Source organism: Aptenodytes forsteri, unplaced genomic scaffold (genome assembly GCF_000699145.1).
Source record: "Aptenodytes forsteri isolate BGI_AS27 unplaced genomic scaffold, ASM69914v1 Scaffold323, whole genome shotgun sequence".
NCBI lineage: Eukaryota > Metazoa > Chordata > Aves > Sphenisciformes > Spheniscidae > Aptenodytes > Aptenodytes forsteri.
This window is the reverse complement of record NW_008795323.1, coordinates 737,822-753,101: the sequence shown is the minus strand read 5'-3', so window position 1 is coordinate 753,101 and position 15,280 is coordinate 737,822. Positions and strand designations below refer to the sequence as shown.

At 35.9% G+C, this 15,280-nt stretch overlaps 1 protein-coding gene across 1 annotated transcript in view; it reads left to right on the top strand.

Annotated features, from left to right (window-relative positions):
- SPECC1L (sperm antigen with calponin homology and coiled-coil domains 1 like) overlaps positions 1 to 15,280 on the top strand; it is a 56,135-nt gene that overhangs the window by 13,935 nt on the left and 26,920 nt on the right. The window contains exons 5-9 of the mRNA XM_009279983.2: positions 3,488 to 3,561; positions 4,094 to 4,269; positions 6,084 to 6,247; positions 7,928 to 8,019; positions 13,776 to 13,866. Of these exons, the coding sequence (XP_009278258.1) occupies positions 3,488 to 3,561; positions 4,094 to 4,269; positions 6,084 to 6,247; positions 7,928 to 8,019; positions 13,776 to 13,866 (597 nt within the window). The remainder of the gene's footprint in view (positions 1 to 3,487; positions 3,562 to 4,093; positions 4,270 to 6,083; positions 6,248 to 7,927; positions 8,020 to 13,775; positions 13,867 to 15,280) is intronic.

The window sequence follows — 15,280 nt, the reverse complement described above, 5'->3', positions numbered from 1 at the left end:
GCTGTATAGACCTACTGTCTGACAGCGATGAGCTCAAAAGCAAGACTGATATGCAAATTGCCTGAGCTTTGGTATATTTGTAACCAGTGTCTCTTCCTCATATAAGGAAGCTATAATTCTTAAATTAACTGTAATGCTGGCACTACTCTGTGTAGATGTGATTATGCTGGGATAGCCGTTTCTATGCTAAAAAATTGAAATACTATCCTAGTATAAGGCAAATGAATGTAACTGGTACAAAACCTGCGAGAATGCCCGTTGTGGATTTGCCTGTGTCAGGATTACTTGATTTAGCGTTGCTTATCAGGAATTGTAATGTCATGTTTTGAAACTACTATGCAGATCTGAATATTGTAAGTAATTTTTTTTTTTTTCCTTTTTTTTTTTTTTTTCCTCCCCAGAGACAAATTAAACAATTGAATGTTGATACTCATTTTTATTTCATCATGATAAATTCTAACTGCTAATTATAATCAGTAAGAGTTACAGATGCAGAATACAGTGATACTTTTTCTCTGGCAGCCTTATAAAATTCAGATGATGTCTTAGTTTCTTTCTCCCACCAGCTGTAGTTGTAATGTTTTTCTTTACCATTTGTAGTCTGCATTTCTCATAATTTATCTACCTTTTAAAAAGCAAGGACTTGTCAAACTGTGATTTAAATCAATATTGTTTTGTAAAATGTAGACATAATTGAATCCTGCAGTAAAACACAAGCAGCTTGCTGATTTGCCATCTTTGATTATCCTGTTCATTCATCAGAATGGTCTCCTTGTTCTTCACTTACCCTAAACAATAGTTACTTTTCCTTTTATTTCAATCCTCTTTCTTGTCTATGCTCCTTAAAAGGAGGAGACTGGATAATGGTAGAAATGCCTGTCCTAGCATGCTGAAAATTGCAGCACATACAAGTGGAAAGGGTTTGTGTGTGTTAGAGAAGAATCGTGGAGGTTGTGAGGATGCAGAAAGGAAGGATATCACAAGGCCGGTGTACAGAGAATTGCTGCCTGTGTGCCTATTTTGACTGCTTGAATTTTCAGGCTGTAATTGGTGGCACAATGCAAAGAACGGAGTTCAGGCTGTAAGAGGTAAATCACTTATCTTAGTCTTAATTTCTCACTACATTTCAAATTCAGTTGCAATTTGGTAGTTCTTTTCAGTTATTTTTTTTTTTTAATCTCTTCCATTGATTGCGGGAGAAGACTGTTTCCAACAAGTGCTGTAAAATGCTCTGTATTGTTTATAGTAACTGCAAAATATTCAGGCCATTGTGTTTTACTTCAAAGCATAAATATACTAAAACTTAATGGTGCGTTTCATATCTCACAAAAGCTCAAAACAATGGCATTACACAAGCTTTAACTCTGGATGCATTTATAGTTTCTGGTTTGTGGTTATTTTTAGATGAACTATAGCTTGCTTTTAGTAGTAGAACAAATTTTATTTTTAAAAACACTTTTTCTTTGAACTGTCTTTAAAAGAGAAAATGGTCATCCACTCGATTTTGTTTCAAAAGGCTCCTGGAGGCTCTTTAGGGCATGTTGACTTGCTGTCACTGTTGAAAGTTATCTAATTTGCAGTGGGTTTTTTTAGCATGTGTTTAAAGGAAAAAAGGGTGGGGAGGGGGAGCGACTTTTATAACTTTGACCTAAAGCTGGCATCTCAGTGCTGACTTTAGCTCAAACAAGTTATGTATAGAGAGACAGCTAAAAATTGGAGGGCTTTACTTAAATATCATGGTAGCATGAGATTTGAGTGGCACACTCTGTTAGGCTTATCTTCAAAACTTAAAGATCGGTTGGATGCATCTTAAAATGTGCAGTCTTGTAAGGAGGAGAAAAATACAGAAATATCCATCTCATTTTAGTGTTTCAACTTCTCCAAGCCTGAAAGTTCATCATGTTTTCAGGCCAACTGAGGTTTATATCATTCTTGTAAAGAAATTAGGTGTGGCATTAAAAGCCTCTGTACTTGGGACCGTTGAGGCAAAACTCAAGAATTTCTTCTGATGAAGAAACCAAAAGGAATTCCATGGCTGAAAAACTGAAATGTTTTTATGAGCATAGTTGAAGCTCCTGAATGTACATATCAGTTTAAATCTGTTCTTAGTCTTTGTTGCATCTGATTTAAACGTTTTGAAATGCTTACTATTTTCCATTTAGTCTGCCATAGCCTCATTTTTATTGTTAAGAAAAGCCCTTTGGCAAAAGACCAGGAGTACTGAAGGTACAGGCTTACTTGGGAAGACGCTGGTAGGTATTGGCAGAACAAGTAACTTTGAATAAACCCTGGTTTACTGGTTTTCCTGAGACCTGATACTGAAATAAAAGCACTGGAAAGTTTTTCATGTTAGAAAATGAGAGTCGCAAAACTTTACTGTATCCATCTGTTTGTATGAATGTATATACCTATCTTCTGACTATTCAAACGTTTATTATGCAGTTCCATAGATTTTTGCCAAGGTTTTGTATTTTGAACAGCCTAAGTTTATTAGGCACCTTCAACCTTTTTGTGGAAAGAGCATTGCTAATATACAGGAAAAATATTTGTTTCCAGCAGGTCTTGGAATAATGAACCTGAACAAAAAAATGCATTCAGTCAGTTGGCCCATCATTTTTACAGTTTGGAAATAGCTACACGATGCTACAGAAATAAAATCATCCTAGAATCCAAAGATCAGTGAAGTGACACACTAATTAGAAATTTATGCTGTGTTCTTCTTCATTAGTTGCTTAGTTATAAGAATGGAGTAATCAATCACATTGTCCTTGTGTATTGAATGAAGTAACAAATGAATAATAATTGCAGTAGCCAGTCTGTCAGACGCCGCATGAGGAGTTGGTGGTGATCAAGCTGCATACCCTTTTGTATAGCTGCTGACAGATTTAAGGGACCACCTCTTTCATAACATGATCTCATAGACTGTTTATCCCTTTGCTGTAAATATAGCTTGTTTCAACTTCAAATAGTAGCTTGATAGACAAGAATGTAAGATTCTTGAGGACGTGAGTAGAATTTTATCCCTGTTGAAGGCATGGCTGTGAGTGTTATGCCAGCTGCTTTGTGGCAGGGAGTAAATTGTGAATCAAAAGGCTTTGTGTAGCTGCAGCTTACGTTTGAAAAGCGAAAACCCCCAGACATCCATGTTTTTAGGATCCTTCCATGTTAAATTACCTACCTTGTTTATTTGCTCTTTGTTATTGCTTTGTCATTTTAATATTGTGAAGGGTGGAGAAGACACTGGGATTTATATAAGAATTGAGTTTGCTTATGCTGTTCCCCTCACCAGTCATAGAGAAGTATGTACCTATTGACACTTTCTGTCAAATTGTTTCTGCTCATACTATTTTTCTCCAGATGTCTTTGGTTATAAAAATGTATTCTCTGAGTAAGTTTTTAAAAAGATTTGCAGATTGTTTCAGTTACTCTTTTTTAAGTAAATAGATCCCTGACTAAGATCTTACAGATAATTTGACTTTCTTTCCAGATACAGTTAAAAAGCTTCAGCAGCAAAAGCATGACATGGAAAGAGAGATAAAGAATCTTCACAGGAGACTCCGGGTACGTTAAAACCTAAAAACTCAATAAATTATTAACTTGGAATATCATAAGACCTGAATGTGAAATTGTGAAAAGGTAGTATGATGTGATGTAATACCATTAAAATAATTATTTCTGAGACACAGGCATCATATGGGAATATATTTACTAACCTACAGAGACTAAAGAATTAACTTCTGAAAAATTCTCAGTGTCACAAAGATATGGCGTTGGGCTTGGGAGAAAATGTTCCTGTGTCTTCTGATGCGTAGTTTAATATTATTTTTTTTCCCCTCTCCACTTTGAACATTTTCTTTGTTTCTAGAAAAGGAATTCATGACTTTGGAAGTCTAGTTATTTCCAGCAAAATTTCTTCAATTTAAGAAGAATTGTAAGTTAGGTTGTGCCTAATGCCAGAGATGAGGGCCTTTATCGTTCCTGTAAATTGTTTCCTGTAACAGCATAGGGAAACTATGACTAATAAGGATAACTTTTATTTTTAACTTCAAAATTCTTGCTGCTGCTTTAAATTTAAAGTTTTATTTACTTACAGGAGGAGTCAGCAGAATGGCGTCAGTTCCAAGCTGATCTACAGACTGCAGTGGTTATAGCAAATGATATAAAGTCTGAGGCCCAGGAAGAGATAGGAGACCTGAAGCGTAGATTACATGAAGCTCAGGAGAAAAATGAGAAGCTCACTAAAGAGTTGGAGGAAATAAAGTCACGCAAGTATGCAAAAGACAACAGGGGTATTGTCTCTTTTGTAGGGGGGGTACAATTTTGGAAATCCAGTATCTTGACTATTATTGAGACTCTGGAAGTTCATAAATGCTCTTACTGTGAGGATCTGTATTTCAACAAGCTGCTTTACGAAGGCTTTCAGGGGTCAAAATAGGTAAACTTACAAGAACAATATTTGTTTCTTTATACTGTATACTTAATCCAACCAAGAATATTCAGTTTGGCGCTTTTGCAAAACCAGGTTGAAGTGGAGGATTTTTCCTGTTTAACAGCTGGACATGATTTAACTTCCCTCAGTGCAAAAAACAAGCAGTGCTGGCTTTTCTGTACCATCATTAATACTTCTTATTAGCAGCCAAGACTTTTGATATGGTGAAAAATACAGCTGGATTTTTACCCAAGAAGAAACCCTTGTCTAACTCTGCATATATCTTGTACTGTTTTCTTTCCACTGATAATTGTTTCTGGAAATAATTAGAGATGCTTTGTGTACATTTTAAATAAAAACAATTCAAACTGTGGTGTATTGTGGCTTGAATTAGGTGGTACAGTTATTTAGAAACTGAGTTATATGTCTTTCAGAAGTATTAATGTCCTCAAATCCATAGAATAGGAACATCTTGGACAGCACCATTTGAATCCTGACTACATTGTCTCTAGGGATTGAATACATGTATAGCTTACAATTACAGTAATGGTTGTTTGTGATGTGTAAATATTAAACAATTTTTTTCCACATGGATGGGCATTTTGTAGGATACATGACACTTAACCCAGCTGGATATGAGGTAATGCAGGCTATGGAACTTGGGGAAAAGCTGATGGTAGGAAGAGCAGACTGGTTACACTGGAAATGGAAAATTATCTGGATGAATGAGTGGTGGGTGTAAGGCATCTTATCTGAAGTAAGATCACCAAATTAAGTAATATGAATGATTCTTACTAATACATTTCAGCCAGAATTGTAATTGTTCAATTACTGCTTGCAAGTAAACCTTTGAGGTTACAGTTGCACTTTTGAAGGTAGAATTGGCTTGCTGATTCTGGTCAGTATATTCATTATTATCTATACACAAGCATCTTCTGACATTTGGTACACTGCAGACAAAGAACAAAGAGGCAACCGAATCAGATTCAGTGGAAGTGGTATAGCTACTGTATTGGAGGGAAGGTGGTAGGAAAGTCTATTACAGTGTGTGAAGCAAAAATCAGTCAATGTTTAATTATTGCCGACTGTAGAAAATAGGTTGCTTTAAACAATTCTTGTCTTGTGAGTGACACTGAATACACTAACCACCATAAATATTCTGTACTAAAAATCTAAATTTTTTTTTCGAAACTGATTCATATGCTGCGTAAAGGCGTATGCCAGAAATGTATTCTTGCCATCCTGGTACTCATTTAAATTGTTTTCTGTTTATGCAGGTGGAAAAAAAATTCTCCCCTGTGAGCTGATTATTTTCATGTGAAATGGTGAAATGCTTAAGGCTTAATTTTTTCCATCCATGTGTACATGTGTGTGTTTGAGAGATAGGAGCAGAAATTAAGCCTTAAATCAAGTATTGATTTGATAGAATTTTCACCTGGTGCTTAAGCTCTCTTGCTGACAAATAGTAAGAACTTAGTGATAATTTAGGTTGATAATCTATTTCTAAATTACAGTGGAAAGAAAACTAGGTTACTGTAATGACCGATTTGGACCATCGATTTTAATTTGGCTTCAAATTTGTGTTGATTTTTTTAAGACTTTGCATGTTAAAATGTTTTTTAAATGCCTTAAATGGGTTGTATATTGATTTCAGGCAGGAAGAGGAACGTGGTCGAGTGTACAATTACATGAATGCTGTAGAGAGAGATTTGGCAGCTCTGAGACAAGGAATGGGCCTGAGTCGCAGATCATCCACCTCCTCAGAGCCAACTCCTACTGTAAAAACGCTCATCAAGTCATTTGACAGTGCCTCCCAAGGTAATAATTTTCAACCAGTGTAGTAGCTGTACCAAGTTTTGATTTTGCGTATGTTGACATGGACACTTCCAATGACTTAGCTAATTCAAAGGTAAGTCGTTTTATTGTACTGTCATGACCTATAAGTGATGGCTGAAACAAACCAACCTAAATTAGATTGCACAACAGATAATTCACTGTGGTTAAGTGCAAGCATCGTTTTTTTGTCTTGTCTTTCTTTTTTCTTCACTGTTGCATTGCCAATGACTCATATGTTGGACGCTTTGATTCAATGCTCCCATATATTATAAATACATAAACACATATTACACACATAATTGTAGCTGGAAGCACAGCTGATTTCAGCCTGACTATTAAAACATAAACTTAATGTGCCAAATTAAGCATTCTAAAAACCATGTAATAACTGGAGCTGAGTTTGTTTCTTTTAATAACTTAGATTCTTATAGTCAAAGTGCTGATGAAAGTTAAAAATAAAGTCCAGCCAGTATCACCTGTTAAAAAATATAGGGAATATTTTCTAAAATGAAAAGGATCTCACTGTTGAGACAATGGATTTTACTATAATTCTCTGATAGTGGAACAGGTGCTGTTGTCCTTCTCTATAAATGAGCAGAATAAGAAATCCAAGTAATTATCCTGAAATGAGAAACACTCGAGTTCTAACTTTGACTGCATATGAGACTTTGTATGGATCAAAATACTTCCCTCGCCAGGCCTTTTGGCTTTGAACTTCGTTTACAATAATGTCACTGTAAGTCTTCGATGTAAAAAGGCTTAGCTAGAAGTAGACTATATTACCAGAGAGACTTAAAGTACTGTACTGTGCATGGCAAATTATTTTTCATTGCTTATAACCTGAAAATTTGTTAAGGTATAGAAGCATCTCTGTATTACTTGGCGATGCTGTAAATGGCTCCATTTCCACACTTGTTCTCTTTGTTCATAGGTATTTACAGATTTTTAATTTCCTAGTGTTAATTTTGAAGGTTTTTTTAATCTGTTATTGGATAAAGGTGCTTTCTTGCCAGAGTTAGTTTGGTAAAATGATAAATCACCTCTCCCTTCTTTTTAATCTTTTATTTCAAGCTTCTATCTTCCTTCTTCCTCAGCATTCATGTCTAATCATGCTGTTAAATAATCAGATGACTGATTCACCAACTCAGTATTTCTCTGTTTTCATACATTTCTAAACATGTTATTTGTTTAATCCCAAAATTTCAGGGACTGTCATATAATATGTAGTACCTGTGGACTTTGATTAGAAATGAGAAAGGAGAAGGAGGTAATATATGTTATCTATCTTGTCTTACTGGCAGACCCAGGAGCCTGCTACCATCTCTTTAATTATCTGGAGATCAGAGAACTAGTAATGCCATCATTTACATCTGCCAGGGTAATAGTATCCTGCACCTTAGCCTTGTCCACCCCCAGTAAACTTATGTTTTTACCATGGATGATATATTCAAGACAGAAAATGAATGTAATTACAGAGGAGTAAATGTGTAGGCATACTTTTAAATGATTTTGCAGTCAGTTACTAATTGAAATTCTGAAAGATGTGATCTGGTAAAACTAGTAATGTAAAGTATAAGGCAAGAGTTCGCTATAACAGCCAGTCTTCTGTTTCGCTGCAAAACAGTGCAATGCTCACGGTGGCTTCCTTTCTGTTTCTGCTAGTTCCAAGCCCTGCTGCTGCCACAATTCCTCGCACTCCCCTGAGCCCAAGTCCCATGAAAACTCCCCCGGCTGCTGCTGTATCCCCTATGCAGGTAGGCGTTTTATGACTGCACTTAATCCTTCTTTGTAAAGAAGAGCATGTGGAACTACAGGTGGTAATACACAAAAATTGGCTGACTTTGTGGGGACATAATGATAAAATGTTGCCTCAAGTAAGTAATTACTAAAATGTTCAGTCTAACAAAAGAGTCTTTCACTGACAACCATGTTGTAAATACAAGATTTGGCATAATTTGGAAATTGTTGTTAAATGTTCCCAACCCTTGCTATTCCTCTGCTACTGAGAAGCATGGGAGGAAAACTTTATCTGCATTCCTTAGTTTTAGAGTTGCTGTTTGTCAGTTCTTAGTCCTGTGCCTGGCATGGAAACAGCAGTAGTCCCCTCCAGGCAATGGACTGAGATCTGTGCAGAATCTGTCAGCAATCATCAGTAGAAATGTATCCCATGTTGCATGGGCTTTTGATAGCAGACCTGACCAGAGAGGAATAAAATCATTGTGAATTGATTATGTTTGTTCATTTTGTACTGACTGAGAGTTTGGCCGGTTGGTGATTGTACTGTGTATTTTGTCCTGTCCCCTCTGAAGCTTTGTCCATCTGGTCAGCTGCAGGAGCCTAGGTACACTAAGATTGCTTCATCAGTACTCTAATGCTCAGCTTTACAGATCACTGCTGGTTTTATTATCTCACTAGCTGCGTGAAGTGAGATTTTGGCAAAAGCCAACAAGTTTAAGGACAAAGCAGATGGGACCAGCTTCACAAAGAAAAATCAAAGAATGTACTATATGTTTTACTCCTTTAATGTCAGTATTCCGCCTGTTGCCTTCAAGATATTACTAACCAGAACTACCAAAACTTCATTTTTACTATAGGTCAGCATAATGTTTTGGTAATAAATCCATTGGCTTTTAGTGCTCAAGGAACAGTACCTGGAACAGTCTGACTGTTCTCCTGTGCTCAGACTAGTGTAGCTTTTATTCATTTAAGAGTGAATTTCATGAAACAAACAGATAGCCTCAAAGCAAAGAGAAAGAATTAAATGTTTTTTTGTGAGAGCTTCTGCTATTTCCTGGGGCTCACTCTTGACAGCAGTTTTCTAAAGTAGTTAAATGTGACAAGTTCTCTGACAGATGCTTTGTTCCTATTGATCTGTCTTTATATTTCTGTTTATTTCTGTGCTCTTCTAGGAAGAGGCAATCTCATGTCCTAAAAGGCCAGGCCAGAGCTTTGGCAGGCAGAAGAGTTTTTGATGAAGCCTAAGGCTTACTTCACTTTATTTACCTGTAAATTAACCATGAACCAAAGTAATCTCTTAGAATACTGCAAACCTGCTCAGGTTTACAGCTCTTATTTGATGTTCTCGATCTGCCAGAATTACTTGAATTTTGAATTGAACTTCTGGTATAGAACCAAGTCATTAACAGCTGGATACTCATTAGTGGGAAACATTGCCTGAAAAACAAAGGGGAGGGTGTGTAAATGAGAACAGCTTCTATTGTCTTTTTGAAGATAGGTGGTTTTCTTGAAAGTATTTGTAATTATCCAGAAGGCAACTGGGTTTTGTGACCTCAGTTATGTAAATTGTATTTAAAGAATATTTTCTGCTCGAGAAAGAAGAGGTTCGGGTTCAAAATCAATTTTCATAATCTTTTCCTTTTCTTTATTTTCATATTACTGCCTTGTTTTCTACTGTTGTGTTGTATGCAATTTTTTTTGTATTTTTTGTCTGTGGTTTTTTCTCTCTTGAATTGAAAAGCAAGATTTTAATAAGTAGTCACTATGTGAGTTGACCTATCGGCTCCCACCTTATAGAAGTCATCCATAGTTTAAGATCTTGAGTAGTGGAAGGGTTGATCTCTGTATGGGTGTTGCAAGGTTTATTATCATTAATCTCAGTTGCTTTTAAATGCTGTCACAGGGGAAATATTTACATGGGCACCTACTGAGAAACTGGCACAATTTTGATATTATGATAAGATGAATTGGTTGCAAAAAGATTCTCCCAAGTACAGATGCATCAACATGTGCCCTCTCTGAATTATGCGTATCGCTTCATTTTTGTGTTGGACTGTGTCATGAATTTCCTCAGTCTTGGGGAGTTTTTGTTTGCTTTGTTTATTTTTCTTTACAGTAATATGTGTATGTATGAGGAGATACATTCTTGGATACATTTTTGCAACTGAAAACAAGCAAACAAACCCCTTTCTGGCTTCAGGTCCAAGCCTGCAGTGGAACATAGCTGTTATTTACCATAGCGCTTAGCAATACTGCAAAACAATTTAGGAAGAGAGGTATGAAGAGAATGCTCTTCAGAATGTAAAAACAACCCTGCTGAGTTAGCCCAAAGCTTAGCTAGTCTGGTATGCCACTGAGAGTGACCAAAGCAGATGCCTAGGGAGGTATATAAGGACAAGGAAGCATATCTGCTGCTTTACCCAAGTACTTTCTTTTTCTGTTTCATAGCTGGAGGACTCTGAAGTAGATGTGGTTTCAGATTCACTAGTCACCATTGAATGTACTGCTTTGCTTTGAGCATATAAACTTTCAGGCTCCAAGCAATTCAGTGTCAAAGACTTCCATATCTTAACTACTTAATATGTGAAGAACTGTGTGTGTTTTGAAATTGCCATGTGTAGGTGCATTGGCATGAAGTACTTCATTGAAGTATGTGCTGAAGTGCAAAGTGATCAGGAATAGGTACCTGGTAGTGGTTGAAGGTCATGTTTCCTTCCATAGCCAATAACAGACGCAGGGATGAAGAGTTAGAAGCAAAATATTTGGAGTTTAAGGGATTAGTTCATCCTGCCATAGTTCTGCCTCAAATTTGAAGTGTCAGGTGTTTGTCCTCTTTTACTTTTTTACCTGTGTGCTGGTTCCTCTCTGGAGTTGTTACTGATCTTACAAAAAAAAAAACAAACCACAACAACAACAACCACCACCACCACCCCCCAAAAAAAAAGGAAAAAATCTGAGGAGAGTCATAGGTGGCAAGCAGAAACTTTATCTTCAAATCAGGAATGGCTGTGAGAAAGTACCTGTTGATCTTAGCATCTTTAACTTTATCTGTTACTGTAATTCTGTTATACAGAGACTACTACATAAAAATGTTATTTAACACTGTGAACAATTTTCTTTATACACCACATCAAAAGTAGTCCTTAAAGTTTCTAGCATTTTCTTCTGCTAGACCTCAATGTAGGATGAATAAGAAGATGATCACAGATTGCAAAGCATCTTTAGTAATTTCTGTCCCGTTAGTAGTCTCCATGAATTGCCTCAAAAGCATGTGATTCCTCCAAACTTTTGATCCTTTCATTTAGTGTTGAGGAGTTTGAACACTAGTGTAAAGGACAAATGGTGTTTAGCAGTTAAGTGGGTTTTAGAATGTATTTCTAGTTGAAGAAAAAAAGGTATTTATAAAGGGATTGGTAGGATCCGTACGTGTTTGATTGCACATCAGATGTGTTTTGTTTTGTAAGTGAAATGAGGAATGGCTGATCTGCAAATTCAACAAAAGCTCAGTCAAGCAGAAAACTTTCTAACACTTGTAAAATGTTTCAGGAAAAATTATTCTCCAAGAGACTTGTGCACTATTACTACTATATAGATGTTGCCAAGTGGAACTAGATAAACATTAGTTGGTTCATTTTCCTCTAATTTGCTGTGTGTTAGTCACTACGTTACTACCGGTAGTTGTAATAGTAAGATATGTAATAAAGAACTAGCAACAGTGAAGGTAAGCCCTGTCTGCAGTGTCAACAGGAGCAAAAAGACAAATAGTTCATTTTATAGCAAGGAGACAAGACCAGTACGCAGCAAGTTATCAGTTGAGTAATACGACCATATTCTGACAATATCCGTAAAGGATGTTTGTTTTTAAGTGATATCCAGAAGCTGAGAAAGTGATAAAGGTATATGGTTATCCAGTACTGTGCCTGCTCTGTACATACGTTTGTTTCCTGGCTGAAGTTCTGTACTATGCTGTCTTTGTAATGACAATCCCAAAGCTAGACAAAATGACGAAATGTTTCTCTTTTAACCTCATTATCCAACTCTATTATAGTGGTTTCCTTTTTTTGGGGGGGAGTGGGGGGGGTGTGTGGGGTGTGTCTCACTTTGATAGGGTCCTTGTCCTTTATTAAAAAAAAAAAAAATTCCTAAGTAGGTGAGTGGGGGGGGTGTGTGGGGTGTGTCTCACTTTGATAGGGTCCTTGTCCTTTATTTAAAAAAAAAAAAAATTCCTAAGTAGGTGACGTGAACTTTAAAGTTAATGCAGGTTTGAAATACCAGCTCTTACGGCAAGCTGTTGTAGGCACTTCTGTGCATGGCTCACAATTGCAGTCACTTTCATCTGCACATTTAAAGGAATAATCTTTGTAGTGCACATGCAGGACTTATGATATACGAAGTGATGAAATTCTTCATGCTATATTTTGGAATTAGATTCTTAGATGGTTGGCAGTTGTTTTTCCCATTTGATTTCTAGCACAAAAGCGTAACTCTAGTTTGACTCTAAATGATGAATAAGTAGCCCTGTAATCCTGCCTGTGCTATGGGATGCTGCAAAGTATATGCTGTTAACTTTTTTTTAATCACAGTTTTGGATTTGTCTGTCTTGCCTACATGATTTGGCATGAGAAACATCTGACCTTTATCATCTTACAAAGATAAGGCTCATTTAACCTTCTCATCTAATCTTGGGCCAGATGGAGAGCTGAAAGAGTTTTCAGGATAAACACATTACTGGACTGATTGTGATTAAATATAGGAATTTAATAGAAAGGACAGGGTGAATAAAGAATGTACTATAATTTGCAATAGGCTCTTTGAAATGTTTAATTTAAAAAAGAATGATTGTGGATGGTCTTCCCTGAGTCTTCAGCTACTGAATATGAGTTTCAGTAAGTGTAAGAGTAATTATTGCATTGTAGAGTTCATTTGTGTGATACTAAAATGCTAATTTCAGTGTTGTCCTGTGGTTAAGTATTGTGTGCAAGACCTAACGCATCTCTGATGGTGTACTTACACTTCAAGCTGCTAGAACCCATGCACTGCTAAATATTTTACATAAAACTTGAAAAAATCCGTTTCGTAGCTAGTTTAGAGCAGAACAGAAATTAAGGTGACCTTAGAAAGAAAAAATAATTTTATTTGTGTTTTGTTATGTTTGACAAATACTTAATGAAATGTCTCTCTTCAGTTGAGCATCGCAGTTAAATATGTGGTAACAAAAGCTCTTGACAGTCTGAATAAAAAATAGTTTCTTCAGTAGGGTTTTTCTTAGCAAACGGTAGTTCATGTCACTACACCCAATACACCATTATCCTAATTTTCCAGGAAAAGCCACAAAGCTGTAAGGCATATGTTAATAACACAAATCAAGCACTAAAATCTTGGCTACATATAGGAGGTTGTATTAGTTTAAACACATCAAGTTTAACCAGAACAGGTTTGTACAAACAAAATGTAAATGAATGTGAAAATTAATACAAAAACTGCAAGAGAATTGACAACCTTCATTTGCAACATTGGTTTGAGGAACAGGTTTAAGTTTAAACAAGGAAATGTTATGATATCAATGCACAGTGTGTGTATATACATTCAGATTGGCAAAAGGAACAGGTAAAGAGGACACGCCCTTTTTCACTAAGTATTTTTAAAGGGTCTTTTTTTTAGTTCTTTTAAATCAGTAATAATGTCATATCTGAGTTTCTAAAACTGATTCTGCAATTCCATATTTGTTTTTTATCTTCAGATTATGTTTGACACAAGTATTTTTCCATTTCAGAGGCATTCTATAAGTGGACCAATCTCAGCTTCAAAACCCCTTGCTACGCTGACAGACAAAAGACCAAGCTATGCTGAAATCCCTGTTCAAGGTATTGATTCAAGTTCACTTAAGCTTTGTTTTTAGCAATGCTATTAATACTTTTTTTGTATTTTATATCATTTAGTATCCAAAGTATTATCATATTATATACTTTTTATTACCATAATATTTTCATAGAATATTTTGAGTTCAAGTTTTTATTACTTGTGTTTCATCACACATGGTGGCATATTATAAAGATACTTTTTTGAATTTTTAACAAAACCATTGTTGTATCCTGATAAATTGGCATTATTCTGACAGTTTTTAATGTGTGTATAAACGGAGATCACTTGCAAAATTGAGACAAGATGATTTCAGGGTCATGTCTTGCAACTGTCTTCCAGATATTAAAAATACATATCTCAGGGATTACATTATGTATTGTGTGGTTGGGGGTTTTTTTCACCAAAAATGAAACAAGGACGATGGTTGGCATTGCATTGCATGTGAATAACAAAATACAAACTTATTAAGTATTGAATCTTCAGGAGCCAGATGAAAAAATGGAATGGAATTAAATTGAGCGTTGATTTATCTGTTTCCCAATATTTCCCTGTTCTGTGAACTTTGTTTTGTCTCTCAAAACACTGTTCACAATGTGCTCTTCCTGTGAGAATGAATGGCTATCATGTGTTGGGTGTAGCGCTCTGATTTATGCCTGCTTTAGGGGGTTTTTTTTGTAGATGTTTCTCAAGATAATCCCCATATGACTCCAGGCTGAATATTTCCTCTCAATTTGGTATTCCTGAGGTCTGATGCTTTCTAAAGGGTTGTTGGTTTTTTTGTGTAGCACTTCATAATAGTCTGTACGTGCCAGATTTCCTTCTTGCTTTTGTTGAATGCATATTGAGGTTATTTGTACAATGCAGCTGGAGTTTTAATTTTAGAAACTTTGATATTTTTAGGAATATTGAAATGCCTTTCCAAGAAGATAGTTTAGGATTCTTTAATTGTTACAGAATTCATGGGTAGACATAAGCGTAAACACAAAATGAATGGTATGCTTTGTATAGTTTTTGTGTTTTCATTATAGTCAGTTAATGCAGGAGCAGGACTGCATTCAAATAGAGAATGTGTCAGACAGAATTCCCGTTTACAACCATATATATTTTTAAGGTATCTCTGTAGCAATGTATGTTTCTTATGTTTTCAACTAATGAATGGGGTCTCGCTTTTTTTAATCCCCATTCTTCATTTTCATGGGGTTTTTTGTACTCAAATTACTGCCTTCTAAGTGTTTCTACACAGGAGTATGTAAACCTTTTGTTTACAGTCTAAAGGTTTCATTTGAAGGAATATTGCTTCAATAATAGGAAATAGTTTTGATTTGATGCTACAGAAAATGAATTTTGTTGTAGTTTGATTTTACTCATCGGCAGGAGGGAGAGCCAATTTTTTCCTCCCACATGTAAAGGAACCTT